The sequence below is a fragment of the Syngnathus acus genome, chromosome 6 (genome assembly GCF_901709675.1).
Source record: "Syngnathus acus chromosome 6, fSynAcu1.2, whole genome shotgun sequence".
In the NCBI taxonomy this organism is placed as follows: domain Eukaryota; kingdom Metazoa; phylum Chordata; class Actinopteri; order Syngnathiformes; family Syngnathidae; genus Syngnathus; species Syngnathus acus.
The window spans coordinates 2,718,087-2,727,601 of NC_051092.1; the positions used below are offsets into that span (position 1 = coordinate 2,718,087).

The following is a 9,515-nucleotide window of genomic DNA, read 5'->3' on the forward strand; positions in this document are numbered from 1 at the left end:
GTCTGAGTTAGGTGTATGCAATGTTCTTATGAGTGCCTCTGGGTTGATAGCAATCTTTTTATAATGCTTAAAAATTTCCACTCTATAATATGCAGTGTTTACTTCCGATTGTAGTTTTTTTTGCTACCGTTTGTTAATAAAAGTACACGTTTGACAGTTGGGGTGTTTTTCATTCACATTTCCCGAACGTTTCCTGTATGTTGGTTAAAAAAAGATACTGTTTAAATATAAGAACACAATTCCGTAAAAAAGAGACCAGGTGCTAAAATAAATTACAGAAGCGAAGAGGAACCATATATTAAATCTTTGTTCCGGGTAGTATTTATTTTGATGTAACACAGCAGCAATGGCCGCCCTGTCGAGCGTGTCGTAGCTGAAAGTACTTACTTTCCTTTACATGGATGTTTTATTATCCCTCTAGGTAAGTAATTACACTATTTCCATTAGTTGTACTTTTATCATGTTAATGTAATACTATTCTCGTGATTCTAGCTCAAGTTACACGAACGAAATAGCATCGTAACTTAATCTGCCGTGTTCCCTATTGAAAATGTACAATTAAGTGAATAACAGGACCTTACCGTAGTTTCGAATTTGATTCCATAAATATAGAATAGACTAGAATGACAGATTTTTGTGTTGTCGTGCGTTTATGGCTTTGGTTTTAAACAAGTGCTACGTGCAAGCCAAAGAGAGAACTGGTTAACTTGCATTAAAATACAGTAATCCCTCGTCTCTCGCGGATAATTGGTTAAAAAAAAAAAAACACCCGCGATAAGTGAAATCCGCGAAGTATGGTCACCAACAAGCAGTACTGGGCAGGCTAACGAGTTAGCGGAAAGATGCTAATTCGCGATCGTGCTAACACGCGAAAACGGACTTTTAAAGGAATGTAAACGAACATTTGGAGCAATACTACATTGTCCCAGGTTAGACACATTTCCTCAATTTAGAAGTTTTATTTTGACTTTAAAATGTTTTTTAAATTTTTGGGGAAAAAAATCCGCGATGTAGTGAAGCCGCGATAAACGAAACGCGAAGTAGCGAGGGATCACTGTAATACGAACGTTTAACTTGTGCATTTTAATAATACGAACGTTTAACTTGTGTATTATATAAACTTGTGGCGCACTGTGAAGTATTTATTGATATGGTTTATTTTTTTGTCTATAAATAAATTGGATGGTTATAGAAACCAAAAGTTCGAATTTGAATAATGACCTTAACTCTTCCCTGCACAGTTTATGGCAGATAAACGACAGCGTGCCAGGGTGCAGGGCTCTTGGGCCAAACAGTTGCCCAAACCACCGAGACCAGCAGGTATTTTATAATTCCTTATATACACTCAAAATCACTTTCAAATTTTGTTTTTAAATATGCGTTCTCATTTAATTTGGCGATGTAGCTCCTCAAAGCCAAAGTGCCAATGCAGCTTCCGCATCCTGGGGAATACATCGACAGACCACATCTGGGAATGTTGAGTTCCAACAGCCCATTAAGGTCTTTTACTGCATTAAAAAAAATTAATAAAATTCATAAATATAGCATTTGATCTAAAGACATGTATTGTCTTCTTTACAGCAAGTTAGAGATGTTCCATCAGAAAAGGTTATTGAGTAAGTATTGAATTTGAATGGGAAGTTGAAAACGTTTTTTGTATTCCATACATAACACTATTTTTTATTTTGCTTTCCATAGCCAGGCAGGTGATTATGAGATCAGCCATGGACCGTCAGGGGTGTCAAGGTCAGCAATGAAATGAATCGAATGCCAATAATCTGTTCACTCCAATACCCCAATTATTTGTTGTTGCATTTTGAAGGCATTAGTTGGTAATTCTCCTAAATGTTCCCCCTGTTCATTCCGTTAAGATTGCGGTTGGTGCCGAGATTCCTTCCAGCTGAGGAGGCTGACTGGATGTTCGCTAAGCTCCTGGCTGAGCTTCCCTGGTCGCAAAAGACCAACTTTAGACAAGGTGGGTAGAAGAAGTCAACATGATCATCGACTCAACAAATCATGTTTTCATGGCTCACTTTACAAACGCCACAACATTGCGTCCGCGTTCACAATTAGATAAAGTACGCTCGTGACAGACGCTAATAATTTCTCAAACTTCTGGGGCGTTTTATGCTGACTCATCAATTTTGTGCCCCCCCCCCCCCCTTTATTAGGTGAGGCCTACGAAGAGCCAAGGTTGACATGCTGGTTTGGGGAGTTACCCTACACGTATGCTCGTTCCACCATGGCGGCCAACACAAAGGTTTTCTAACATCCAATCCTTACCAAACACTGCTTTTGGAAATCTTTTTGTAATTGCTGATAGTGGCCACAAGATGGTGGCAAAGCACTACTTGACTTTGTCACACTTTGTGACTGAGCTGCCTCCCCCTTAGTGGCACCCGCTGCTGTTGAACCTTCGCCGAGCGGTTTCCGAAGCGAGCGGCGGCTGCGGCGGCGACGAACGCTTCAACTCGCTGCTGTGCAACCTGTACCGAGACGGACACGACAGCATCGGCTGGCACAGCGACGACGAAGCCTTGCTGGGCCGGCAGCCCGTCATCGCCTCGCTTAGTTTGGGTGATAGCAGGGTGTTCAGCCTACGCAAGAAGCCACCTCCGGTCAGACAAACACATTATTTTATTTTTGTCTTATTTATTGTTTTACAAGTCTCCGGGATTTGTTTCATTTTGTGCCATAGGACAAACTCAGTGCTGTATTTCTGACGCATTGTCTTTTTTTATGTTATAGGAAGAAAACGGTGACTTCACTTATGTGGAGCGTATTAAAGTTCCTCTGGGTCACGGTGCTCTGCTTTTGATGGAAGGAGCCACGCAAGATGATTGGCAGGTACGTTCAACTCCACCAATCACTTTCACATAGAAAGTTAGTGGCTTCACATTTTGTCACACGTTATTGATTTTGAAATGCTTCTCTTTTGGTCCCCAGCACCAGGTGGCGAAGGAGTACCACGACCGCGGCCCTCGCATCAACTTGACTTTCAGGAGCATCTTCCCCGAGCCGCAGGGCCACCGGCCGGGGACCAAACTGCACTTTACCAACCGCCAAACAGACATGAATGCTACTAACTAGAAGCCAACAGAAGCAACAAAAAGAACTGCACTAGGTGAGATTTTCAGTTTTCTCAAGAGGACCCCTCAGTTTGAAAGGGATGAGACGCATATTTATCTCGAGTAGCACTCAAATGTTTGGTATCAATTAATGAGTACAAGAAGTGGCACATACTGATGTGACGATTCCATTTACCCCCCTCTTGTTGAACTTATAATAATAATAAATGAACAAGTTTGAGACTTTCAGTTGTAACAGTCAAATGAGATTTATGAAAATAGTTAAGCCATTGAGCCATATGCACATCCAAGGCTAATTCGTTCAAATATAGTTAAAACTCCCTGAAGTCTCACAAAATCCCCCCAAAAAAGGTGCACATTTCAGAATCTGAATTTAACCAAGAAGGTTTAAGGCAGCCCGTGTTATCATTTCACACATTACGAACAAACGATTTCAAATTCCAAACTAAAATGCAGAAATACGTCACTTGTACATTATTGCACTACGCGGTGCTTTTTTTTTTTTTTTTTTTGCAAACACAGTTCACACATTTGGCACACGCTTCGGGTCCACTCGGTACAAGCAACTGGGATACGAGTCAATGTAGAAATAAAGACGAATTGGTATGCAAATGTTGAACATAAAATGGCACATTTGGCAATCTGCAAATGTTGAGTTCTGTGTCATTTAACATTTACTGTGCAAGTGAACACTGCTTGATATTTTTTCAGAAATAGAGATGGGTGGGGTCATCAAATCAAAATTGCTCACTTGGACCTGTAGTGTGAATCCAACCTCGGTGAACAATGCAAAATGAATACACACACACACAAAAGCCCCATAAGTTAATTTGAAAAACAAAGATTCCTCCTCACATACAACCCGATACACACCGCCGTCTAAAACTGCCATGCTACAGTAACCTTCCACATATTTATGGTTCACTATTCACCAATTCTGTCAAGATTCCGAGGAAATCACAATGCCACAATGGATGAGCTATTTTTAGAGCAGGTACTATGGTCCTTGGATAACCCGTGCAACCATCTTAGCCATAGCCAACCTTGCAGACGCCACAAGATGGCGCCAAGGCACTTTGTTTCTATTAAGCACCGCTTTGGCTTGTCCGTAAAGGTTCCTTCGTTTATTTCAAAATAGATCCTTGGCACTAAGATGCCAAAAGATGGCATTAAAGCAGTACTTTCATTTTCTACAGGCGTTTGGTGCCATCCTCTGGAATGAGAAAAAGCAACAAAAACTGTGAAGAGGTCTGAGGAAGGTTCCTTAGAAAGAAAAAATGCAAATAGTGAACTGTAAATATGCAGAAGAACCCTGCAGCTTAACGTGGTTTTAATCAGCTGCAATGTGCATCAAATGAGGGTGAAAACAAAATAATTACCACAAAAGCACACAAAAAACGGTAACAATTATTATTTTTTGACGATCTAGGAGTGCAACGTTAAAGGCCGACTTAAAAAAAACACAAAAAAAAAACAAACAAAAAAAAAAAAAAACGAGGCAGGTATTGCACACATGATGTTCGATATATTCAGCTTCATGATATCTAAAACGACAAACTCCGTTCTATCCTGGTTCGGGTCCGCCAGTAGGAAAGGTGCCCGTCCCGGTCCTGTTAGACGTGACGGACGTAGGCGTGACAGCGCCACCCGTTGGCGAGGCTGAGCCGCTGTGTTGGGTTTTGAAGTAAATGACATAAAACAAAGGCAGAACGATGCCGATGAGCAGCATGGCCACCACGGCGTTCCACCACTGAATGCCCCAGTCGGCCCCCTGGCCCTTTTGTCCTTTTTGGACGGGCCTTTTGGGTCCGTCGTCCAACAGCTCCATGTCAAAGTCGTCCGAGTTCGGGATCAGCCTCTCCATGTCGTTGTCCACCTCTATGAGGAAGTCCGTAATTTGCTGTCTCTTTGGCTGGGCCTTCGCCGGCTTTTCCTCAAAAGAGTCAGTCGGGCTTGCGTACGATTCCGTTAAAAAGCTGTGCTTGGCCACGGGGATTTTGATGCTTTTCAGTGCAAATAAATCCTGCTCCTGTATGAGGTTGTTCACGCGCTTTATGTCTGCCACCTGTTCAAAGGAAGAAGTGCGTCACGGATTTGACCTTATTTGACCATTATCGTTTACGCCCCGCATCATTCTCCTACCTTGCATCCGTACTGCAAGGCCAGCTTGTTGAGATTGTCACCGTCCAACACGTCCCGTTCCAGCAAGTGGAAATTCCTGAGCCTGTCCTGCTCTGACTCTTGGTAGGGCCGAGGCCTCATTTCCATCAGGCCAAGCTCCTCCGCCTCTTCTTCTTCTTCCTCATCCGACGACGAGGCCATGCCGTTGACTTTCCTCTTGAACATGTAAACCTGGCCGTCGGCACTGGCGTGGACGTCCACGGGGGCCTGGAACGCGTGCGGCACATGATCCCCGCGATGCATTTTTCAACACCAAGCCTGGAAGAAGAACAATTCCAACAAGGATGAGATGTCTCAACAAGGGCTGGTTCTCATTGGATAGTTTTATACATTATTCAAGAGTTTCTTCATTGACAATTGTGGTTCTTAAATCTTCGTTGACACAATGTAGATTCATTTGGTTGGTTCATTTGCACTGATGTTGATGCACTACGTACGCTCATGAGCGTTTATACTATTTTTAAACTGGTGTGACTTTAGATCCTGTTTGTTCAAATATAACAAAACATTACATGTAGAGTTTAATAAAGATGTCATGATGTGAGCTTGAGCCTAAAACGTGTTATTTCCGTTTTGGGAGGATTTCCTATTTCAACGTGAATGAATGCTGGTACTTTGAGGATACTGAGGTTTAAATGTAATTGAAACAAAAGTGACTTGACAAGTTAGTGAGCACTAAGTCCTTTTTCAGGTTTAACTATGTAGCTAAAAACCAGACGGGCTGTTACCATGGTAACCCATTTGCATTTGGACATGGCTGCCTGTTGCTATAAAAATAAAAACAGGTGGGCAGCTACGACTCATCCAACATGACGTGTAAAATGCAATATATTTTAATGTTTTACTGTGTTATGTACAGCAGGTTGGTTAGATGACGTTAAGACTGGAGAGGTGCCACTTTTGATCAGGCAGCTGGGAGACAGCCGTTTCAGTTAGCTCCGCGTTAGCCTAGTTAGCGTATTAGCTCAGTTAGCCTTGTTAGCGCTTTACTCTGGTAGCGTGTTCCCCAAACGCGTAGCCAACCTGACGTTTGTTACTTCTGCTATGGTGTTCTTCAAGAGCAAACTATATAAAATTGCCTACACTGTCGCGCCTCCAATGTAGTTTGTTACCTTAAAGGGGAAAGCAACAAAAGGCACCACGCTCGTAACGCTCGCAGCCCCTCCAACAGCTACTTTGCGCTAACTAACTTCAAGTTGGCATGAGTGACGTCAACGGGCGCTTCTTCTATGGTTGTCTAAAAGCGGACGCACTAGGCTGGAGACTCATTACCGCCACCGTCTGTTCTATCACGAGAACTGCATTCCGTTTCACGCTGAGACTCCGCTCGGATGTAATTAATACACTTCTTGGTGGCAAAAACGAGTCACGTCACAAACCCCGTTTATGTCACTTGACTAAAGCACAGTGATTGAGGAAGCAGAATAAATTGCCTGAATGATGACGTCACAACCATCCCCCCCGCCCCCCGCTGTAATTTATACAGTGATCTCTCGCTACTTCGCGTTTCGTTTATCACGGCTTCACTACATCGCGGATTTTGTTTCCAAATTAAAAAAACATTTAAAAGTCAAAATCAAACTTCAAAATTGAGGAAATATGTGTCTAACCTTTAGGACAATGTAGTATTGCTCCAAATGTTCGTTTACATTCCTTTAGAAGTCCGTTTTCGCGTGTTAGCACGATCATGAATCAGCATCTTTCCGCTAACTCGTTAGCCTGCCCAGTACTTCTTGTTGGTGACCGTACTTCGCGGATTTCACTTATCGCGGGTGGTTTTTGGAACCGATTATCCGCGATAAATGAAGGATTAATGTATATATTTTTCCATCATGTCGTCAAAGTAAGGAGCGAGTAAAAAATAAAAGTAAGAGAAACCCACAGTGCTCGCATCTGGCCAACCAATCCAAACTATAAAAACACCGCTCCAGTAATTTCGATTAACAGTGTCCCGTAGTTGCAGGCTCCCGAGTCTGGCACTTGCACCTGTGCCAACGACCTGCCGTTTTTTCACCTTTGCTGCACGGTACAAGCCTCCGCCTTCTGCTCTTACAATACTTTACATCTGTTTCGCCCACCAAAAGATCCTGGCAGAAGTGTAGTTTGTTTGGCAGGTGTTTCGAAGCGCACAATATTTGGCCAGAGGCACTCAACAGACGCTGCGGTCGCACATGTCTGAGTCAGGGATGGCGTCTGCTGCTTGTAAAGTGGAGCTTTTGCGAGAGTCACACAGATATTTGGATGCGATTGAAGTGGTGGGAGGTCAGGGCCAACAAGGCCATTTGTGTTCTGCACGATGGAAACACAAAATCTTCATTCACTTATTGAATTATATTTTAGCTGAATTTCAAAGGACATGAATTGAGGCAACTTTTGCTAGACTCTTCTTGTTTATTAATTTTTTTTGTCATGTTACAAAAATGTTTAAAATAGCGACTTAACGACTCTTGATACGATAGCAGTGCAATACAGTTTTACATTTTACAGTGGAACGACTGTTCAAATCATATTTTGTGCAGAAAAGTGGTAAATCGCGTTTTCTGTATTTTACGATATGTGTCACATCCTCGGTATGTCTATGGTTTGGTTCTCTTTACATGTTGTTGCGGTCTTTGTCCACCTGAGGGCGCAGCAGGACAACAAAAACGCTCTTGCTTTATTAAAACCCACCACGGTGTGTCCTTACCTTGTTCACAGTGATCACACAAAATGTTACTAATAAACACACGAAGACATGAAACAGACAAACTATTTGAGTAAGACAAACTATTTTAGTAATGACATCGAGGATAGTGCTCACCGTTTTTGTGCTCAAAGCAGGTGCAGACTATCGGAAGGCCTATGACCTTAATTGTGAAAATATTACTACTTTAATCTTTTTTTATGTAGTGTACCACATTTTTTAAATTTATCTTTAAAATCAACTACACTACTACCACGCTACACTAGAATGTTTACCTGTTTGAATGTACAATACAATACTTTTATTTATTCCTCCATTTGTATAATGTCCCCTAAGTCCCCCATTTGACAGAGAGCTAAACTACGAGCATTTCCGGCTAATAGCGGTCATGCACATTCTAGTGTCGCTCTCCGCATATGCATAGCCACTCAGCTGGAAAGCACCGATGACCTCGAGTTGACTCCAGACTGCACAGTTGACGCTTGACGCGAATCAGATATTGTCCGGTTGCTTCTTTTCATTCACAAAACAACACAGGATATCAGTCTGCACTTTGACTTTATCACCATTTTGATTACTGCAAAAATATTCTTCTCCCCGTGAAATCGCTCCACCACGTTAAAAAGGAGCAAGTCACAAATTCAACCCTCACACCTCGACGAAGGCGTTAACGATCATAAAGCTAATGTTGCCTTAGAGGGGCAGATCATCATATCATTTACATCGCATTCGGATGCGGCGTGGAATGTGAATGTTGAGCAACAAAGCGGCATAATGTGCTGTATTTCAGGGCCACTGAACAGCTTGTCCAACTGAGAGAGAGAGAGTGAGAGAGATGGAAGTGGGGGGTGTATAAAAAAGTATGTACTGCTTGCACATGTTGCCCCGCAAACCATCTGAGTGGGCCTTTCCTTTAAATGATTCAAAGAAAGTGGTCAAATATTTATGGAGGTGAAAGATTCATGGTTGCCACATCTATGAACTTATTGCTCTGCGGCCGCATCATAGTTTGATATATGTCGTTGACAAAAATAGAGCTGATTGTCCTAGTCAATAAGAACTGTAAAACGTGGTTAGCATCATATCGTTTTTATATTTAATTCATCTTCCATGTTTCAAAAGTACTTGTCCTCATTAAATGTGATCATTTAATTCCCGACTATGTTCACCGAGCACGGCTTTTGTAGGAAATTGTTTTCATGTACTTCACTACATTTGATTAATTTGAAGATGTCACCGCAACGTTTGTATAATTTTGTGTTGACACAGGCCTTGTTTCCTTCTTGTCGCCATTCTCCCTCAGATACGTTTGATTATTTGCCTTGCAAAAACTAGAGTGTGATGAATGTTGACATCAACAGCGGAGTGATTGGAGCTTTGTCTCGGAAAATCGTCGTCATGAAATTCTTATGGGTTAAGGTCACGGCAACAGTTCCGATTTTTATCGATTAAAGGTCGACCCGCCAGGTGAATGTGATTCACGTCTCCGGGGCACAACGATCCATCCGTCATCTGTGAGGAAACCTTGAAACCTACACAACTAAACATTGTTGTCGCATCTT

At 42.3% G+C, this 9,515-nt stretch overlaps 2 protein-coding genes across 3 annotated transcripts; one reads left to right on the forward strand and one right to left on the reverse strand.

Moving 5' to 3' along the window:
* Positions 1 to 319: 319 nt before the first annotated feature.
* On the forward strand, positions 320 to 3,309 carry alkbh3 (alkB homolog 3, alpha-ketoglutarate dependent dioxygenase). 2 transcript variants are annotated; one of them, XM_037254793.1, is made up of 11 exons: positions 322 to 421; positions 631 to 636; positions 1,242 to 1,320; positions 1,406 to 1,500; positions 1,582 to 1,616; positions 1,699 to 1,746; positions 1,872 to 1,975; positions 2,172 to 2,260; positions 2,394 to 2,618; positions 2,749 to 2,847; positions 2,947 to 3,309. In XM_037254793.1, exons 3-11 carry the CDS (start codon positions 1,245 to 1,247, stop codon positions 3,088 to 3,090), a joined length of 915 nt encoding a protein of 304 aa, XP_037110688.1. In that variant the 5' UTR covers positions 322 to 421; positions 631 to 636; positions 1,242 to 1,244; the 3' UTR covers positions 3,091 to 3,309. The 2 variants fall into 2 exon arrangements, with proteins under 2 accessions (XP_037110689.1, XP_037110688.1); XM_037254794.1 differs by lacking the exon at positions 631 to 636 and having other exon boundaries at positions 320 to 421.
* Positions 3,310 to 3,582: 273 nt separating this feature from the next.
* Positions 3,583 to 6,494, reverse strand: lysmd4 (LysM, putative peptidoglycan-binding, domain containing 4). Its single transcript, XM_037254795.1, has 3 exons — positions 6,383 to 6,494; positions 5,232 to 5,528; positions 3,583 to 5,154 (listed from the first exon to the last, which is right to left on the reverse strand). The coding sequence occupies exons 2-3, from the start codon at positions 5,511 to 5,513 to the stop codon at positions 4,654 to 4,656; spliced, it is 783 nt and encodes a 260-aa protein (XP_037110690.1). The 5' UTR covers positions 5,514 to 5,528; positions 6,383 to 6,494; the 3' UTR covers positions 3,583 to 4,653.
* Between the last annotated feature and the right edge of the window lie 3,021 nt (positions 6,495 to 9,515).

What these genes read in the sequence shown, in the direction of transcription:
- alkbh3 (XM_037254794.1), top strand. Translation starts at nt 1,245, where the DNA reads ATGGCAGATAAACGACAGCGTGCCAGGGTGCAGGGCTCTTGGGCCAAA. An exon ending in GGACCGTCAGGGGTGTCAAG is followed by an intron (nt 1,747 to 1,871) that starts GTCAGCAATGAA and finishes CATTCCGTTAAG; the next exon opens with ATTGCGGTTGGTGCCGAGAT. An exon ending in CCACGCAAGATGATTGGCAG is followed by an intron (nt 2,848 to 2,946) that starts GTACGTTCAACT and finishes TTTGGTCCCCAG; the next exon opens with CACCAGGTGGCGAAGGAGTA.
- lysmd4 (XM_037254795.1), bottom strand. Translation starts at nt 5,513, where the DNA reads ATGCATCGCGGGGATCATGTGCCGCACGCGTTCCAGGCCCCCGTGGAC. An exon ending in CCTTGCAGTACGGATGCAAG is followed by an intron (nt 5,155 to 5,231) that starts GTAGGAGAATGA and finishes TCCTTTGAACAG; the next exon opens with GTGGCAGACATAAAGCGCGT.